General features: G+C 41.3%; 2 protein-coding genes across 3 annotated transcripts in view; one reads left to right on the forward strand and one right to left on the reverse strand.

Annotated features, from left to right (window-relative positions):
• The first annotated feature begins 215 nt into the window (after positions 1-215).
• Positions 216-10,864, forward strand: LAMTOR3 (late endosomal/lysosomal adaptor, MAPK and MTOR activator 3). Of its 2 annotated transcripts, none has more exons than XM_070757954.1 (7): positions 216-375; positions 2,920-2,959; positions 4,797-4,831; positions 5,115-5,173; positions 8,111-8,244; positions 8,919-8,982; positions 10,131-10,864. In XM_070757954.1, the coding sequence occupies exons 2-7, from the start codon at positions 2,951-2,953 to the stop codon at positions 10,202-10,204; spliced, it is 375 nt and encodes a 124-aa protein (XP_070614055.1). In that variant the 5' UTR covers positions 216-375; positions 2,920-2,950; the 3' UTR covers positions 10,205-10,864. The 2 variants fall into 2 exon arrangements, with proteins under 2 accessions (XP_070614055.1, XP_070614056.1); XM_070757955.1 differs by having other exon boundaries at positions 243-335.
• Positions 10,865-13,041: 2,177 nt separating this feature from the next.
• The window catches only part of DAPP1 (dual adaptor of phosphotyrosine and 3-phosphoinositides 1), a 39,485-nt gene continuing 32,048 nt past the window's right edge, over positions 13,042-20,478 (reverse strand). Inside the window, exons 8-9 of the mRNA XM_070757953.1 lie at positions 18,492-18,579; positions 13,042-16,545 (exon numbers count right to left, since the gene is read on the reverse strand). Coding sequence (XP_070614054.1) covers positions 16,498-16,545; positions 18,492-18,579 — 136 coding nt within the window. The 3' untranslated portion in view covers positions 13,042-16,497. The remainder of the gene's footprint in view (positions 16,546-18,491; positions 18,580-20,478) is intronic.

The raw sequence follows: 20,478 nt of genomic DNA on the forward strand, positions 1-20,478 counted from the left end.
GGCGAGTTTGGCTGTGGAAAATTGTCTGGTTCCTCATCCCCACACAATCTCCTCGAACGCCTCTTACGCTCCCGCCTTTTTTTTTTTTTTTTTTTTTAAAGCAACGTCGCCCGCGCGGACTCTGGCAACACCATGAGTCACGTGACAGACAGAACGCGTCTTCTCGCGCGCGCTCTCAGGACCCCGACGCTTTTTAGCATCTCTATCAACGGCGGGGGGGGGGGGCGCGCTGACCGGATGTGATGAATCACGTGAGAGAGAGAGGAAAGGGCGTATTCGAGAGTCACGTGACGGCGGGCAACCCGGAAAACCACTCACTCGGGTGCTGTAATAAGGTCGGTCGGTGTAAGCGTCAAATGCCGGAAGAGAGTGGAGGTTGGTAATGCCGGGGGGGGGGGGGGGAGAGACGTGTGTGGAGCGGTCGCCATTATTCTGAATGCCCCCAGGGAGGCGTCGGGGCGTGTCGTCCTTCCTGCGTGTTTAACTTCGGTATTAGAACTCCTGATCGTGTCCATATTTCGGGGGGTGAGAAACTTCTCCAGCCTCCTTTTCTGGCTTTCCCGGGAGGACAAGTGTAGTTTAAAGGGGCTTCCTTTCGGATCGGAACCGGTAAATACCCGACGTCCTCATCGCTCCGAAAACCTCGTTGCTCCTTCCCAAGATATGAAGATGGTCTTTCTCATTCTGTGCATCCGTTTCATTTATATATGTATGTATGTACATATACATATATAGAGAGCTAAAACAGTTTAAAAACCCTTAATATAAAAAGCAGTCATACATCTCATACAAACCATACATAAAACGAAACGGCCCAGGGGAATCAATTTCCCCATGCCTGACCTCCGGGGGGAGTTGATTCCAGAGGGTCGGGGCCACCACAGAGAAGGCTCTTCCCCTGGGTCCTGCCAGACGACATTGTTTCGTCGACGGGACCCGGAGAAGGCCGACTCTGTGGGACCTAACCGGTCGCTGGGATTCGTTCAGCAGAAGGCGGTCCCGGAGATATTCTGGTCCGGTGCCATGAAGGGCTTTATAGGTCATAACCAACACTTTGAATTGTAACCCTGGGGAGGGTGAAAATGAATTGTAAAGCATGGGGAGGGTGAAAATGCCCTCCCCAAAAATACCCTCCCTGAGCCTCCGTGAACTGAAAATCAGCTGGCCGGCGCACACATGCACACTGGAACTAAGCTTGGGCAACAGCTCACATCATCATTATTATTATTATTATTATTATTATTATTATTATTATTATTATTAGATTTGTATGCCGCCCCTCTCCGGAGACTCAGAGCGGCTCACAACAACAAAACAGTACAAGTCCAATGGTTAAAACAATTTTAAACCCTTAATATAAAAAACAATCATGCAACCTCTGACACACGAGCCATAGTTTCCCCATCACAGACTTATTGTCTTTCGAGACAGATGACTAAGCAATCTCTTTTTATTTTTGATTTTTAGTGTTGATATATATATATATATATACACACACACACATACATACATACATACATACATACATACATACATATGGTTTTTTTCTGTTGAATCATGGGAGGGAGCATATTGCTTCCTTTTTGCTGCTCTGCCCCTCCAGGGGCCATTCAAGGCAGTCAATATTTTTTTAATAGCCGACAAACTATATTCTATATGTGTAACATATTTTTGCTGATAATGGAAAGGAAGGGAGAAATGGATCTATACTAGTTTCCCTTCCTTTTCATTATCAGCAACAATATGTTCATATATAAATACATACATACATATACATACATATATACATATATGCTTGAAATAGGTGTATACTAGTCTCCCTTTTCACTTATCAGCATATGTATGTATGTATGTATGTATGTATGTATGTATGTATGTATGTATGTATGTAAAACAATTGTTGCCAACCTGCCTTCCATTGAGGACCTGTATACTTCACGAGTCAAAAAGAGGTCGAGGAAAATATTTACTGACCCCTCACATCCTGGACACAAACTGTTTCAACTCCTACCCTCAAATCGTCGCTACAGAGCACTGCACACCAAGACAACTAGACACAAGAAAATATTTTTCCCGAACGCCATCACTCTACTAAACAAATAATTCCCTCAACACTGTCAGACTTTTTACTAAATCTGCACTTCTATTCTACTAGTTTTTCTCATCATTCCTCCCACTTGTGCAGACAGGTGGAGAGAGGTGGAATACTTCTACATTTATAAATTATATATATTTGGTCAAATACATTTGACACAGAAAGATAAAAGAATAAATATAATTACACTACAACCCTTATTCTGGAATAGATTGATAAACCATTAAATTGACTCCCCTATTAAATTGTACACTTGTAGTAGCTTCTGGATATTGACATGTACAATAAACAATATTGTTTATGTTGTAGTCTTCTTTTACATCATTCAGTATTTTTCTATCTAGAAAGACAATGGTCCGGTTTATTTTAACTGGGGTCAAATATAGGCACTGTATACAAACACCAATCTTTTAGCTTCATAAAGAATCATACTTGAATATACAGGTATTGGTATTTAGTTTTATTATCCCTCCACATGAGCTTGTACAGTTGATCTCAGAAAAAGGTGTGTTTGAATTAAGGTAGTATTAACAATTATAATATACTGTACATACATTTTAAAAAGTTACCGTGACTAACAGCATAATGAAAACATTAACAAAGGGTAATTGTTTACAGGGCTGACAAGGATAAACTTAAGCAAAACAATACAGAATCTCAATGGGCTATCTAACCTCCCAAACTCAAATAATTTTGAATTATTTGAATCCAGATTGTTGTGCAGGCCAGTTTTTTTGTTTGCCATAGAAACAGCGAAGAGTCTGATATCACTTTAAAAGTGAACATATTATCTTTTCTAAACATATATCATTTTGTCTTTTCAGTGGGCTGGCAAGTTGTAATTTTTTGAGTATCATGGCAGATGTAAGTACGAATAACCTTTTAATTATTGGAAACTGTTTGTAACAAGTTACTGTATTTTTTGGCCTATAAGATGCTCCGGACAATAAGATGTCCATTAGCTTTAGAGGAGGAAAACAAGAAAAGAAGCCGGGGTGGCGCAACAGGTAGAGTGCTGTACTGTGGGCCACTGAAGCTGACTGTAGATCTGAAGGTCAGCGGTTCAAATCTCATCACCGGCTCAAGGTTGACTCAGCCTTCCATCCTTCCCAGGTGGGTAAAATGAGGACCCGGATTGTGGGGGCAATAGGCTGGCTCTGTTCAAAAGTGCTATTGCTAATATGTTGTAAGCCGCCCTGAGTCTAAGGAGAAGGGCGGCATAAAAATCAAATAAATAAATAAATAAAATTAATAAAACAAATTCTGCCTCTGCCTCCCAATATCCATTCATTATTGATCTGCCTATCATCCTTGCAGCAAATAGTTTCACCAGGTTATTGCAGCCCCAGTACGTGACTCATCAGGGCTCTGCTCCGTTGTGCCCACCACCGGTCAGCTGAGTGAGAGCTGGATCCTGCCCTCCCATAACCCTGCTGATTACTGGGCTGGCCAAACAGAAACACTGCCATTGCTCCCTTTTCCATGTCTACTGCCGCCGCCTGGGAATACTGGAGTTTTGCTGCTGAGCAGCTGATTGGCGATTGGATCAGCCTTCTGGAATACCACCAATCAGCTGTGCAAGGTGATGCCCCAACCTATAACAGCTGATCAGTAGTATTCCAAGAGGCCAATCCAACCATCAATTAGCTGCTCAGCAGTGAAGGTTCTAGCGTTCTCCAGCAGCAGCAATGACAGGCAACGGCATATGATGTTTCTGCACAAACCTCCCTCCAAGCCATAATTTTTATTTATTTATATTTATTTATTTACTTTGTCCAATACACAATGAGGGTTTTAGTGGGTATATACACATAGTAAAATACATGATGAAGGTTATAGAGGAGATACTCATAGTAAAATATATCTAAGAAAGAATAGAAAAGAAGATATAGGAATAGAACATATCAATGAAAGAATAGAAGAAGAGATACAGGAACAGAAGAAAGGTATAGGAGATATAGGAGAGCAATAGGACAGGGGACGGAAGGCACTCTAGTGCACTTGTATTCGCCCTATATTCGCTCTATAAGATGAACAGACATTTCTATCCACTTTTTGGGGGGAACAGGCGTACTATAGGCCAAAAAAATACAGTACATGCTGAACAATTTCTACTAATGTTTATGGAATATTTATTTCTCTTATTCTAGTCTGTAACCTATATTGAATTTATAATTCATGAGTAATTGATTTGGATAGGAGGAACAATCTGGCCATATGGCATCTCAGTAGTACAATTTTTTTTTTAATTTATTTATTTTGTCCCAATACACAATAACACACAATGAAGGTAATAGAGGACACCTTTGAGGAAATAGAATTAGAGAAAGAAGAGAAGAGAGAGTCTAGGATAAAATAATCAATGAGAGAATAGAAGAAAGATATAGGGATAGAAGAGAAGATATATGGGATATAGGAGAGACAATAGGACAGGGGTCGGAAGACACACTGGTGCACTTATGCACGCCAAGAAGCTCGGCATGAGAAGGTCAACTACTATTTACTTGTTTGCCTATAATGATTAAGCTTAGGATCCCCACAGTATTTAGGAATTACTGGCAATTCCTAGACAAATATCATCCTTCCTAATAGACAACAAAGCATCGTTTCTCCAAAATGTAGCTTAATTCAAATATTAAGGACTGTGTGAGCTCTTCTAAGTAACATGGCTAAAAAACCTGTTTGCTTTGTTTCCTTCTAGGATTTGAAAAGGTTCCTGTATAAAAAACTACCAAGGTAAAATACTCATTCTTTTTTATGCCATATTAGCATGTAAATTTATCAGTGTAAAAATGCTCTGCGTAATTTCAAAAACCTCTTGAAATGGTCTTGCTGTTCGGACTCGGAGCGGTTCACAACAACAAAACAGTACAAATCCAATGGTTAAAACAATTTAAAACCCTTAATATACAAAACAATCATGCAACCTCTGACACACGAGCCATAGTTTCCCCATCACGGACTTATTGTCTTTCTGGACAGATGACTAAGCGATCTCTTTTTATTTTTTTATTTTTAGTGTTGAAGGACTTCATGCTATTGTAGTATCAGACAGAGATGGCGTACCAGTAATTAAGGGTAAGGAATGATCAAAGGGGGATAAATTGGTGAATTGTTCCTCTGCACATTGATTACCGCATGCTTGACATTGAACTGTCTGCTGAAGAACGACACACCAACCAAAAGTGAAATGACAAAAGGAAGAAGTTTCATCTTATATCTTACCTCTTACATCTAAGTTTTAGTATGCAGCTTCAGCTTAATTCCAAACTGGATTTTTTCCCCCTAGTACTGTATAAGCTTCACAAGCATATACAGTGATCCCCCGATTATCGCGAGGGTTCCGTTCCAAGACCCCTCGCAATAATCGATATTTCGGGATGTAGTGATGCGGAAGTAAAAACACCATCTGCGCATGCGCGCCCCTTTTTCCATGGCCGCACATGCGCAGATGGTGGAGTTTGCGTGTGGGCGGCAGGGAAGACCAGGGAAGGTTCCTTCGGCCGCCCAACAGCTGATCTGCTCCGCAGATGGGGTTTCCCCGTTGCCCAGGCTGCGGAGCAGATCAGCTGTTGGGCAGCCGAAGGAACCTTCCCCGGTCTTCCCCGCCGCCCAGGCAAAGGGGAAACCCCAAGATTGCTTGCCGCTTGCCCGCCCGCCTGCTCGCTTGCCGCTTGCCCGTTCGCCTGCTCGCTTGCCACTTGCCCGTTCGCTCGCCCGCTCGGCTGCTCGCTTGCCGCTTGCCCGTTCGCCTGCTCGCTTGCCGCTTGCCCGTTCGCCTGCTCGCTTGCCCGCCTGCTCGCTTGCCGCTTGCCCGTTCGCCCGCCCGCTCGGCTGCTCGCTTGCCGCTCGAGAGCAAGAGGGGGAGAGATAGAGAAAGAGAGAGAAGGAAAGAAAGAGATGAGAGAAGGAGGAAGAGAGTGTGAGAGAGGAAGAAGCAAGATAGAGAAAGAGAGAGAAAGAAAGATGAGAAAGGAAGGGAGTGACGTCATCGAGTGGAAAAATCGCGATATAGCCTTTCGCAATGATCGGGATCGCGAAACTCGGGGGATCGCTGTATCTGCATTAATCATAATTTGGTTACTCCATTCTCGTTGGCCTTTGAGCAGGAAGCGTAATGCCGGTTCATCAGCCATGATGCACTTCCTTAATGTGACTTAGGGAAACTCTGACTTTGAGGAAATCATGTGCCAACTTTTTTTGTGGGTGCTTTGAGCTTGACTAACATTATCTCATGGTCTACGGAGGATGAGTGAAGGCAACTTGTACTAAAAACTAAGCTATACATCAGAGGTCTTCAAGGTCTACTTGGTCTGCACTAGTATTGCTACTAGTTTTTTCTCATCATTCCTATGACCCATTTCCTCCCACTTATGACTGTATGGCTGTAACTTGTTGCTTGCATCCTTAAGATTTTTATCCATTGAAAATTTTGAATCCATTGAAAATTATAAATCCATTAAAAATTGATAAAATTCTTCTACAGTACTACCGTACTCTATTAAAGAAACTGGTAGGATATCACATGTAGTTCCAGCTGAGAAACATTATAGAATGACTCTTTAATGCAAAGGGTGGGTTTTAAAAGTCCAAACGTTCCTCTACTTCAGTAATTTTCAACCTTTTTTGAGCTGCGGCACATTTTTTACATTTACGAAACCCTGGGGCACATTGAGAAGGGCGGGGGGGGCTAAAAAAGTTTGGCCAAAAAAATTCTCTCTCTCTCTTCCTCCCTTTCACTCTATTTCTCTCTCTCCCTCTTTCTCTCCCTTCCTTCCTCTCTCCATCCCTCTTTCTTTCTCTTCCTTCCTTCTTTTTTGCTCTCTTTCTCTCTCCCTCCCTACCTCCCTCTATGCCTTTCTCTCTCTCTCCTTCCCTCCCTCTCTTTCTCTCTTGCTTTCTTTCTCTTGCTTTCCCTCTCTTGCTTTCTTTCTCTCTTGTTCTCTTTGTCTCTCGCTCGCTTTCTCTCTCTTGCTTTCTCTTTCTTTCTCTCTCTCTCTGAGCTTCGCGGCACACTTGACCATGTCTCACGGCACACTAGTGTGCCGCGGCACACTGGTTGAAAAACACTGCTCTACTTCATGGAAATTCATTTTTCACTGGTGGTCTTGGAACGCATCCCCCGTGAAAAACAAGGGATCACTGTACATCAAATTTATCTACTAAAGCTTCTTCTAAAAAGAGGAAGAAGATTGTCAGATCTCCCAATTTCTTTTGATTTGTAACTTTAAAAAGTACTGGTTGACTATATATTTAGGATTTTGATCAATAGCCTCTCACAGAGGACTTCAGTGGGTCAGGTTTTGGAGCATACTGATGTAGAAGCCATTATATTCCTTGTTCTTCCTTGCTTTGGCCAGAGTTGTACTGTATTCACGGAAGAGCCAATCCTGATTCCCAAATTTTCTCCAAATGAGTGGGTCATTTTTCAAAAGTCATGCTGAATCTGCACACCCAGAGGGTGCCCAAGTTAGAAAAAACTGAGCTATGTTTTTGGACTGCCAGTATAGTGTTCCCTTGATTTTCGCGGGTTCGAACTTCGCAAAAAGACCATACCACGGTTTTTCAAAGATATTAATTAAAAAATACTTTGCGGGTTTTTTCCCTATAACACGGTTTTTCCCGCCCGATGACGTCATATGTCATCGCCAAACTTTCATCCGACTTTAATAAATATTTTTTTAATAAACTTTCATAAATAAGCATGATGAGTAATGATCTAAATGGTTGCTAAGGGAATGGGAGATTGTAAATTTAGGGGTTTAAAGTGTGAAGGGAAGGCTTGTGATACTGTCCATAGCCAAAAATGGTGTACTTACTTCCGCATCTCTACTTTGCGGAAATTCGACTTTCGCGGGCGGTCTCGGAACGCATCCCCCGCGAAAAGCGAGGGAACACTGTACTGCTTTTAAAACTCGCTAGATCTTGTCTGGGGTTTATACTGCTACCCAAGAAGATGCTGCTTTGCTTTTCTGTTTATTCTGTGAACAATTACAAAATGACTTTTTTTTCTAGTTGCCAATGATAATGCTCCCGAGCATGCTCTCCGGCCTGGCTTCTTGTCAACGTTTGCACTCGCTACAGATCAAGGCAGCAAACTTGGGCTTTCCAAAAACAAAAGCATCATCTGTTACTACAACACTTACCAGGTAAGAAATTAGCCAGCGAAGGTTGCTTGTTAAGTGAGAATGCCAACAGGTAAATAAGTGTAAAAATACTGCAAAAAAAAGTTTTGGAACTGGTTCAGTTCAGGTGCTACAGAAAGGCCTGTCCAAAATCTATCTATAATTTAATATAATATATGTTCTGTCAGGCTCTCTGGTAGAATCCTCCCAAAAATTCACAGGTACAAATTTCAGACACAAACATTTTAAAAACCCCATTATTAATCAGACACACATACAAACATACCATACATAAATTGTATAGGCCCGGGGGAGATATCTCAATTCCCCCATGCCTGGCGGCAAAGTTGGGTTTTAAGGAGTTTACGGAAGGCAAGGATGGTGGGGGCTGGTTCCAGAGAGTCGGGGCCGCCACGGAGAAGGCTCTTCCCCTATAAAACCCAAATACCATATTTCCTCAAAAATAAGACCCTGTGTTATATTTTTGAACCCCGTAAATAAGCACTTGGCCTTACCTGATTTCCAGCTCAGTCTCCCTAACCAGAGGAAATGGCAGGAACCAGCCGCGCATGCATTTAAATATTTTTGGAGAGGGCTTGTTATCAGGGGAGGTCTTATTTTCAGGGAAACCCAGTAAGTAAACTGACCATAACAAAACGCTGACATCGAATGTTGAAGTTGTATTTCTGTTCTTGTAGGTGGTTCAGTTCAACAAACTTCCGTTGGTAGTGAGCTTTATCGCCAGCAGCAACGCCAATACAGGTATATTTTCCAAATTCAAAAGTCCGGTCTATTCAGCATTTCAATACTTAAGAGTTAAAGGATACTGCCCGTGCCCATTTTTTAAGCTATATCTAATTTTTGCAAATAATTTTGAATTTAGTCGTTCCTATCATAAGGAGTAACAAACAGGAAAGCCTTGCACCAAAGTTTTCACATATTATCTTCGGTCAACCAAACATTTCCATTTTATTCCAATAGAAAGAGAAATTATATCATGCCAGCAGTGATACTTGTGGAACTGCTCCTTACCCAAGTAATACGTTCGTCCTAACACTGTAAAAAGTGAAGTAACTCCCACTTGTGCCAGTTATAGATTCAGTAGTGCCTGTATACAAAATCTTGGGCAAGGGTGGACATCTACGGGCTCTTTACAACCTGCGGATTTCAACTCCTAGAGTTCCTGAGCCAGCATAGAGTTGATTGATTGATTGATTGATTGGATTTGTATGCCGCCCCTCTCCGGAGACTCGGAGCGGCTAACAGTAACAATAAAACAGTGTACAATAGTAATCTAATACTAAAAACGATTAAAAAACCCATTAATATAAAAACCAGACATACATACATACATACCATGCATAGAATTGTAAAGGCCTAGGGGGAAAGAGGATCTCAGTTCCCCCATGCCTGGCGGCAGAGGTGGGTTTTAAGCAGCTTACGAAAGGCAAGGAGAGTGGGGGCAATGCTAATCTTTGGGGGGAGTTGGTTCCAGAGGGCCGGGGCCGCCACAGAGAAGGCTCTTCCCCTGGGTCCCGCCAAGCGACATTGCTTAGTTGACGGGACCCGGAGAAGGCCAACTCTGTGGGACCTAACTGGTCGCTGGGATTCGTGCAGCAGAAGGCTAATCTGGTCCGGTGCCATGAAGGGCTTTATAGGTCATAACCAACACTTTGAATTGTGACCGGAAACTGATTGGCAACCAATGCAGACTGCGGAGTGTTGGTGTAACATGGGCATATTTGGGAAAGCCCATGATTGCTCTCGCAGCTGCATTCTAATTGTGAGATTGCCCTTCTAAAACAATAGATTAAGATGGAATTTAAATCTTCCCTTGCTTGCTTTCATTCCTGCCTGAAAGACAAATGTTAATCTTTTATATCTCATCTTCTTTGCCTCTCTTTACGTAGGTCTGATTGTAAGCCTGGAAAAAGAGTTGTCTCCTTTGTTTGAAGAGCTGTGCCAAGTGGTGGAAGTCTCATAAACTCAGTAGTTATATCCAGAGCCCAGCAAGTCTTTAATATGAAACAGGGAAAGATTCAGTCAATTTTTCACACTGTATAATGAATGTCTTGGAGGAAATGTCACTTTCTCTTGTTATATGTTAAAAACTGGACTGAAACATAAGGTAAGATTGGGAATAAATGGGCTGTAGCTCTTCCTGTATATCTTAGGTTGCTGGGTGTATTAGTGAGCATAACAACTCCCATGGAGTTAACTTCATGCTAGCCCATATTCCGTAGTACAAAACATTTTTTTGTGTATAATATGCCATCCACAACTTTTTCACTCTACCAGGAATATGTTGTCTTCTCTAGATAAATGAAGACTAGTGCAAATATACATTTTTCAAATCTTCCTTTGTGCTTAGAAGAACGTCATTTTAGGGGAAATTTACGTTAATACTGCTATGCAATCAATGGTTCTTTGTTTGGATAACAGAATTTTAAATCTCAAGGTAGTTTATTTGTAAACAAGTAGCTACATGCTAGCTGTTTTCACAGTGTTCAAATTAATCAGTGCATTCTCTTTTCTGTATTCTTTGCAAAGCTGATGTTTTGAATACATGTAATTATGGTACTTTGCTGATTTATCTGGCTTTGTATGTTCCTAAGCAAATCTGAATAAAAGGAAGCAGGCAAGATGTACAGTCTGATCATTATCACGGAGTTAGATATTGCAAAGCAACATTATTGCTGTCTTTAATCTCAGTGTGTTGACTTATTTATTGATTTATTTATTAATCAGATTTGTATGCCGCCCCTCTCCGTAGACTCGGGACGGCTAACAACAACAATAATACAATGTAAACAAATTTAATATTTAAGTTAATTTAAAAAACCCAATTTAAGAAACCATTCATACATACAGACATACCATGCATAAATTTTATAAGCCTAGGGGGAAGGGAAAGTCTCAATTCCCCCATGCTTGACGACAGAGGTGGGTTTTAAGGAGCTTACGAAAGGCAAGGAGGGTGGGGGCAACTCTGATATCTGGGGGGAGTCAGTTCCAAAGGGTCGGGGCTGCCACAGAGAAGGCTCTTCCCCTGGGTCCCGCCAAACGACATTGTTTAGTCGACGGGACCCGGAGAAGGCCAACTCTGTGAGACCTAACTGGTCGCTGGGATTCGTGCGGCAGAAGGCGGTCCCGGAGATATTCTGGTCCGGTGCCATGAAGGGCTTTGTAGGTCATAACCAACACTTTGAATTGTGACCGGAAACTGATCGGCAACCAATGCAGACTGCGGAGTGTTGGTGTGACATGGGCATATTTAGGGAAGCCCATGATTGCTCTCACAGCTGCATTCTGCACGATCTGAAGTTTCTGAACATTTTTCAAAGGTAGCCCCATGTAGAGAGCGTTACAGTAGTCGAACCTCGAGGTGATGAGGGCATGAGTGACTGTGAGCAGTGACTCCCGGTCCAAATAGGGCCGCAACTGGTGCACCAGGCAAACCTGGGCAAACGCCCCCCTCGCCACAGCTGAAAGATGTTTCTCTAATGTGAGCTGTGGATCGAGGAGGACGCCCAAGTTGCAGACCCTCTCTGAGGGGGTTAGTGATATATATAGTACTGTTGTCTTGGAGTAAAATAAAACACCTAACTCGGAGTATTTTTTTAAAATAAGATAAAGAATTTTGAAAGTGGAAGGTATAAAAACCAGAATACATAAAAAGGAAAATTCTACATATGGATAAAAGTCACTTTGACAGGACATTAGCAGCTACATATATGTTTCCTATGTAACAAATCATCTTCAAGTGAAAAACAGATCAGGCGTACCGTGGAGTCTAGATCAGAGGATTGTTTATCAATCATGGCACCTTTCAGGTATGTGAACTTCAACTCCCAGAATTCTCTATCCCGTTGGCCATTGTTGAGAAATCCAGAATTTGAAAGACAGCTGGGGATTGCCAAGATTACAAGTAGTTGATAATAATTAATAATAATAATTTATTGGATTTGTATGCCACCCTTTCCGCAAACTCGGGGCGGCTAACAACAATGATAAAAACAGCATGTGACAATCCAATAATAAAACAACTAAAAACCCTTATTATAAAACCAACCATACACACAGACATACCATGCATAACTTGTAATGGCCTAGGGGGAAGGAATATCTCAACTCCCCCATGCCTGGCGGTATAAATGAGTCTTGAATAGTTTACGAAAGACAGGGAGGGTGGGGGCAATTCTAATCTCCGGGGGGAGTTGGTTCCAGAGGGCCGGGGCCGCCACAGAGAAGGCTCTTCCCCTGGGGCCCGCCAAACGACATTTAGTCGACGGGACCCGGAGAAGGCCAACTCTGTGGGACCTAATCGGTCGCTGGGATTTGTGCGGTAGCAGGCGGTTCCGGAGGTAGTCTGGTCCAAACCCATGTAGGGCTTTAAAGGTCATGACCAACACTTTGAATTGTGACCGGAAACTGATCGGCAGCCAATGCAAGGTAGCCCCATGTAGAGAGCGTTGCAGTAATCGAACCTCGAGGTGATAAGGGCATGAGTGACTGTGAGCAGTGACTCCCTGTCCAAATAGGGCCGCAACTGGTGCACCAGGCGAACCTGGGCAAAGATCCATTCTAACATTTATATATTATGATTTGGAAATTGTTGCATTTGAGAAACATTGAACCAAGAGAATACACAAATACCCTTTTTTTTAAAAAAAATCCAGTACTGGAAATCTCATTCAAATTAAGAACATTGCCCTAACCGTAGCCTCAGAACCCCCATTGAGAAAGGAGGATTAGTTACGCAAAGCTTGAAAGTATTTGTATTGTCATTATTGTCTTAATCACTGCACAACTACAATCGTGTTTTCTTTTTGTTCCTGGTTTATTAGAAATTTTATAATAAAAATATAAAATATGATACAATTGTTCCCAATACACGTTTGTGTCATCCTTCATTCACTCTTGTTCTTGCAAACTCTGACAACAGTATAACATTTTGAAATGTTCCTATTGGTAAACATAAAAATATTAAATAATAAAACATATGAGAAAACATGTTTTACAAGATTAAAAAATACAAGAAAATGTTAACAAAAGTCAAAGCCGTAGTTGGCTGTATATATTTTGGAACTCTTAAAATGGTATTAATTCTAAATAGTAAGTAATGGAAATTAATTAAATATTAATTCAACAAGAACGCCAATTTATTATGTATTGTGTTGTATTATATTTCTTGTTGCGCTACTTTTTTAAAAACTCAAGTCTGTGGTCCAAAATTATATTCTGTAGGTTTGAGTTAGTGGCATAGAATATCACAATATGTCAAATGCACACACAAACAGAAAATTTTATTCCATCCTTCCAAAGACATTACAGTTGATAACTGGAGGTAATAAAATGCTATGCAGACTTATTATTTGATTCTGCAGGTCTCTTGCGATCTAGCAAAGGAGGTGTGATCTCGCATGACTTTATGCTTAAGTATTGTTGTGGTTAGCTCTGGCCCTGCTCCTGCCCCAAGGACTGTGGATGTGGGGGAGACATCCACATGCTGCAGGCCTGTTTTGCCCCCGGTGGAATCTGATGATGAAGGCTCCTCTGACCAAGAAGACATGAGTGACAGGGACGAGGAGAGTGTGGCAGACAGCTCAGAAGGAGATCAATTCTCTAGCTCCTCCTTGGATTCGGAATAAGAGTTAATCATACAGCCACGCATGCGGAGAGCGATGCATAGGCAACAACAACTGAGAGATTATTATCAAAGAAGATGAGGCCACCTGTGGTTGGGTGGGGCTGTGGTCATTAGTGAGGCTGCTATAAATAGCAGCCTGTGGGTTTGGCCATTGTGGAGGATTATTTGATCATTGTGTTTGGTGCCTGCTTTGCTAACTTCGACCTTGGTGTCTTGCTTTTTCCCCGCTTTGAAACTAAAGCAGATTGTGTGTTTTACTTTGTGAAAGAAGAAGGGCTGTGAATTGCCTCACAGCTGCAAGCTAAGTATCTCAGAACTGATAAGGGACTTGTACCAATTACCAGTTTGTTTGGAGACAAGTGCTCTTTGCTATACAAAAAGAGTGCTCTGTTTATTTGCATTTTCAGTATGAAGAACATTGTTTTGAATTTTCAAACGTGTGTGTGTCTGAAATTGTGCATTTTTTTGGGAGGATTCTACCAGAGAGCCCGACAGAACAAGTATACTGAATATTTGCAGAAAATCTATTGCTGAACCAGGAGATATGAACACATGTATTAAATGTGCATTCAGCCATAAAGCTTCCAATAGGTACCAATTTCTACTATAGGGAAAATATATTTAAACAGTGTAACTGAAGCTACATCTTACCATCTACGTACTGTATGTCTTGAGACATGTGCAATTTATTTGTGTCTTGGAAAACAGCTCGATCAATTTGTCTGCATGGAGAATATCTTCACTGTGGCATTTTGAGACTTTGCAGTAAATTTAAAGGAGCAGCCATCGGTGGCAAAATACAGCCACTAATAAATGAGGGCCATAGACACAGAAAACAGCCCTTAGAAAGCACAGCTTTCCCAGTCCAGAATTGACTTCTAAAGTAGCATCTTATGTGTCACAATACAGTGGTGCCTCTACCTAAGAACGCCTCTACTTAAGAACTTTTTTAGATAAGAACCAGGTGTTCATAGAAGCATAGAAGTCTGGCGGCAGAAAAAGACATCATGGTCCATCTAGTCTGCCCTTATACTATTTTCTGTATTTTATCTTAGGATGGATATATGTTTATCCCAGGCATGTTTAAATTCAGTTACTGTGGATTTATCTACCACGTCTGCTGGAAGTTTGTTCCAAGGATCTACTGCTCTTTCAGTAAAATAGTATTTTCTCATGTTGCTTTTGATCTTTCCCCCAACTAACTTCAGATTGTGTCCCCTTGTTCTTGTGTTCACTTTCCTATTAAAAACACTTCCCTCCTGGACCTTATTTAACCCTTTAACATATTTAAATGTTTCGATCATGTCCCCCCTTTTCCTTCTGTCCTCCAGACTATACAGATGGAGTTCATGAAGTCTTTCCTGATACGTTTTATGTTTAAGACCTTCCACCATTCTTGTAGCCCGTCTTTGGACCCGTTCAATTTTGTCAATATCCTTTTGTAGGTGAGGTCTCCAACCTGGAAGCTCTGAAGAGGAACCATTTTCTACTTAACAAACTTGAGCCTCCGAAACTGTAACCAGAAAAGGCAGGGAGAAGCCTCTGTGGGGCCTCTCTAGGAATCTCCTGGGAGGAAACAGGGCCTTCACCCTCCCTGTGGTTTACCCAATTGCATGCATTATTTGTTTTTACATTGATTCCTATAGGAAAAATTGCTTCTTCTTACAAACTTTTCTACTTAAGAACCTGGTCATGGAACAAATTAAGTTCGTAAGTAGAGGTACCACTCTAGTTCTCAACTTATGACCACAATGAATTTCTGTTGCAATACAAAACAGTTGTTAAAAGTGGGTTGCACCACATTTTATACCCTGTTTTGACAGAATTCCTAAGCAAACCACTGCAGCTGTTAAGTTGCTACCACTGGTTGTTAAGCAAATCCGGCTTCTTCCATGGACTTTGCTTGTCATAAGCCAGCTGGGAAGGTTACAAATGATGATCACATGACCCCGAGACAATGCAGTATCACAACTCCATGCCAGTTGCCAAGCGCCCAAATTTTGATCACGGGACCACAAAGATGCTTCGATTGTGTGAGAGCCGGTCGCGAGTCATGTTTTTCAACGTTGTTTTTAACTTTGGTCACTAAACGAATGGTTGTAAATTGAGAACTACCTGTATTCCCAATATTTAAAAGAATACCTTGTCCATAGAAATGTCCCAGTAGCAGTAGATTATCTATTAATGATTGCTCGTCAGCCGTTCTGAGAAAATGATTTTGAAGTGTTAACAGACAGTTTGCAGGTAATGTGTCTTAATAGACCAGAGCATAAATGGTTTGAAGCATACAGAACAGCAGCCAGGGATGAGTGGGTTTGCAACTAGTTCAGGTTCATGCTATGAAACTTAAGTACTTTGCCTGAAATTGCTTATATGCCAGTAACTACTGGGCGTATCCAGAATAATGCAACGTTGAATAGGTGAATATCCATCTTTTGCAAAGTAATGATCTTCTGCTTTAACAGCATGTTCAGGAATTTCCTAGAAATAAGTTGTCAGTAAGTCGGCAGCTGCAGAGCTTAAAAGCCTCTGATCTGATCTGGTGCAATACTTCTTAACGTTGAATAACGAATCTGAATATGAACCGACGTTGGCTTCTACACAGTTAGTATTTGTAGCCAAAATTACTATGGCCTGAGTGTGACGTCATTCTGGCGTTTTTTTCTTATCTGGGACTAGAGAAAACATGTAAAGGGGAGAAAACATTAGTTGTTGAAATGAATTTGTAAATAACAGTAAATTAAAATACCATGAAATTTAACAGCTTCTGATATCCTCTGCATATAGCTAGGCTATATCTCCCATCATCGCTAATCGGTTCACTACAGCAGTGTTTCCCCAATCTTAGCAACTGGAAGATATCTGGACTTCAACTCCCAGAATTCCCCAGCCAGCATTCGCTGGCTGGGGAATTCTGGGAGTTGAAGTCCAAATATCTTCAAGTTGCCAAGGTTGGGAAACACTGCACTATAGTATACAGTGTTCCCTCGATTTTCGCGGGTTCGAACTTCGCGGAAAGTCTATACCACGGTTTTTCAAAAATATTAATTAAAAAATACTTTGCGATTTCCCCCCCTATACCACGGTTTTTCCCGCCCAATGACATCATATGTCATCACCACCTTTAATAAATATTTTTTTTAATAAACTTTAATAAAGAAACATGGTGAGTAATAATCTAAATAGTTGCTAAGGGAATGGGAAATTGCAATTTAGGGGTTTAAAGTGTTAAGGGATGGCATGTGATACTATTCATAGCCAAAAATAGTGTATTTACTTCCGCATCTCTATTTCGCGGAAATTCAACTTTCGAAGGCGGTCTCGGAACGCATCCCCCACGAAAATCAAGGGAACACTGTATATCATATACAATAACTATCCTTGTGGTGTGACCAGAACAATCTAGAACTGAACACACTCAAAACCGTAGAAATGGTGGTAGACTTTAAGAGAAACCCTTCCACCCTTCCACCACTCGCAATACTAGACAAGACAGTATCAACAGTAGAGACCTTCAAATTTCTAGGTTCTATCATATCTCAAGACCTAAAATGGTCACCTAACATCAAAAACATCATCAAAAAAGCACAACAAAGAATGTTCTTTCTGTGCCAGCTCAGGAAGCTCAAACTGCCCAAGGAGCAGCTGATACAGTTCTACAGAGGAATCATTGAGTCTGTCATCTGCACCTCTATAACTGTCTGGTTTGGTGCTGCAGCCCAACAGGACCGACACAGACTTCAGAGGAGAATCAGAACTGCAGAAAAAACAATTGCTGCCAACCTGCCTTCCATTGAGGACCTGTATACTGCACGAGTGAAAAAGAGGACGGAGAAAATATTTACTGACCCCTCACATCCTGGACACAAATTGTTTCAACTCCTACACTCAAAATGTCGCTACAGAGCACTGCACACCAAGACAACTAAACACAAGAACAGTTTTTTTCCGAACGCCATCACTCTACTAAACAAATAATTCCCTCAACACTGTCAGACTTTCTACTAAATCTGCACTTCTATTCTACCAGTTTTTCTCATCATTCCTATCACCCATTTCCTCCCATGTTGACTGTATGACTGTAACTTGTTGCTTATATCCTAAGATTTTTATTAATATTGCTTCTTCATTGCTTATTTGACCCCTATGACAATCATTAAGTGTTGTACCACATGATTCTTGACAAATGTGTATTTTATTTTATGTACGCTGAGAGCATAGGCACCAAGACAAATTCCTTGTGTGTCCAATCACACTTGGCCAATAAAAATTCTATTCTATTCTATTCTATAAGCCAATACGGATAGTCCTTGACTTACAACGACAATTGAGCCTAGAACCTCTGTTGCAAGTGATAATCCCAGTGTTGTTGCAACTTTGAACGGTCACTAAATGAACGGTTGTAAGTCAAGGACTACATGTATATAAGCAAAGAAAAAGAGTAGGGAATGTTTACATTTCCATGAGTGTGTGCTGCAATTTTCTCTCTTTAAATATTTCCAAGGCTGCCATTGTGGGATTAAATTAGAGAAACCAGCCCTGTCAGTATGAACTATTATTTGTCACTATATTGCTACCCATTTAATTCTAATCAAAACTGCTGTGGTTGATATTTCCTTACCAGTTTCCACTGCAAAATTTTAATCCACTCATCTGCTTCGACTCCAGTCTTTGCATACAGATAATACGTCCGCATTGGAAATACTAAACTGTAAAAAATATAAAATGATAAAACATTCTGTGTCACAAATATAAGGAAACCATCGTCGCTCCCAATTTTCAATTTTCCAGATTCCTAAGAGGTCAGTAAGGGGCGAGTACAAGTGCACTAGAGTGCCTTCCGTCCCCTGTCCTATTGCTCTCCTATATCTCCTATTCCTTTCTTCTATTCCTATATCTCTTCTTCTATTCTTTCATTGATATGTTCTATTACTTTATCTTCTTTTCTATTCTTTCTTAGATATATTTTACTATGAGTATCTCCTCTATAACCTTCATCATGTATTTTACTATGTGTATATGGATACAGTGGAACCCCGACATAAGAGCTGCTCTACTTAAGAGCAACTCGAGATAAGAGCTGGGAGGGGAGAGATATTTTTGTTCTACTTACAAGCCCAAATTCGAGATACAAGCGCCAAGGAGCTGTCTCCTGAAGCCAAACGCTAACTTCCGCGTTCGGCTTCAGGAGACAGCTGCGAAGCGGCGCGCGTGTTTTAAAAGGTTGCAGCCGGCCTGGGGGGCTCGGGGGGGTGCTTGCAGCTTTCTTTCTTGCTCTTTTTCTTTCTCTCTTTTACCTTCCCTTCCTCTATTTCTTCTTTTCTTTCTCCTTCCCACCTTCTTCCCTCCCTCCCTCCACTCATTCCTCTCTTACTCTCCCCTTTCATAAGTTTCCTTGCTTCCTTCCTCTGTTCCTGTCCCTTCCCCCTTTCTTTCTTTCTTTCTTTCTTTCTTTCTTGCTCTTTTTCTTTCTCTCTTTTACCTTCCCTTCCTCTATTTATTCTTTTCTTTCTCCTTCCCACCTTCTTCCCTCCCTCCCTCCCTTCACTCATTCCTCTGTTACTCTCCCCTTTCATAAGTTTCCTTGCTTCCTTCCTCTGTTCCTGTCCCTTCCCTCTTTCCTTCCTTCCTTCCCACCCTCCGTCCATTCATTCACCCATTCCTCTCTTGATCGCTTAAAGCCGGTCCCTGGTGCAAAAAGGGTTGGGGACCTCTGTCCTACAGGATTGGGTGGCAGAGAAGTTGAACATATGTAAATTTAAAAGTTTAAGAAAGATTACAAGTTAAGTGAAAGAAACTTCATTATTCATTTATATGTACATGTACATTTCTTCATTAAAAACATGTCTTTCTGCATAATTTAGACTAACTTTGTGAGTTTTTTGAGGGCTGGAACCAATTAAAATTATTTACATTAATTCCTATGGGGAAAAGTCGTTCGAGATAAGAGCTGCTCGACTTAAGAGCCCAGGTCCGGAACGAATTAAACTCGTATCTCGAGGTACCACTGTATATACCCACTAAGACCCTCATTGTGTATTGGACAAAATAAATAAATAAATAAAAATAAATAAATTTCTCCAAAGAAACGAGCTGCAAATATTATTTGACTCATTTAAAAAAAGAAATCCCACTTTTCTTCTTAGAAGAAATCGAAAGTAATTGAGGTATTTCAAATTTGACCAAAGCCTTATGACACTGATGGCAAACCATTTTTTCCTTAGTTGCTGAAAGTGTGTGCACACACACTATCACGCTTGTATGAGTTCCCATAGACATAATTCAATGTCTGGGGAGGGCAAAAATTGCTTCCGTCACTCCTCTAGAGCAGAGTTTTTCAACCAGTGTGCCACGGCACACTAGTGTGCCGCGAGACATGGTCAGGTGTGCCGTGGGGGAAATTAGCGCAGGAGATTTGAGCTGCGAAGAAGGAAGCTCAGCTTCCAGTCTCGCAACTTTTTGCTGAAAGAAAGCAAGAGAGAGAGAAAGAAAGAAAGCGAGAGAGAGAAAGAAAGAGAGAAAGCAAGAGAGAGAGAGAATGAAAGCAAGAGAGAGAAAGAAAGCAAGAGAGAAAGAGAAAGAAAGCAAGAGAGAGAGAAAGAGAAAGA

The sequence above is a fragment of the Erythrolamprus reginae genome, chromosome 7 (genome assembly GCF_031021105.1).
Source record: "Erythrolamprus reginae isolate rEryReg1 chromosome 7, rEryReg1.hap1, whole genome shotgun sequence".
In the NCBI taxonomy this organism is placed as follows: domain Eukaryota; kingdom Metazoa; phylum Chordata; class Lepidosauria; order Squamata; family Dipsadidae; genus Erythrolamprus; species Erythrolamprus reginae.

Bases quoted from the DNA above. Each gene is read 5' to 3' on its own strand.
- LAMTOR3 (XM_070757954.1), top strand. The intron at 8,245-8,918 runs GTAAGAAATTAG...CTGTTCTTGTAG, and splicing joins GTTACTACAACACTTACCAG to GTGGTTCAGTTCAACAAACT. The intron at 8,983-10,130 runs GTATATTTTCCA...CTCTTTACGTAG, and splicing joins CAGCAGCAACGCCAATACAG to GTCTGATTGTAAGCCTGGAA.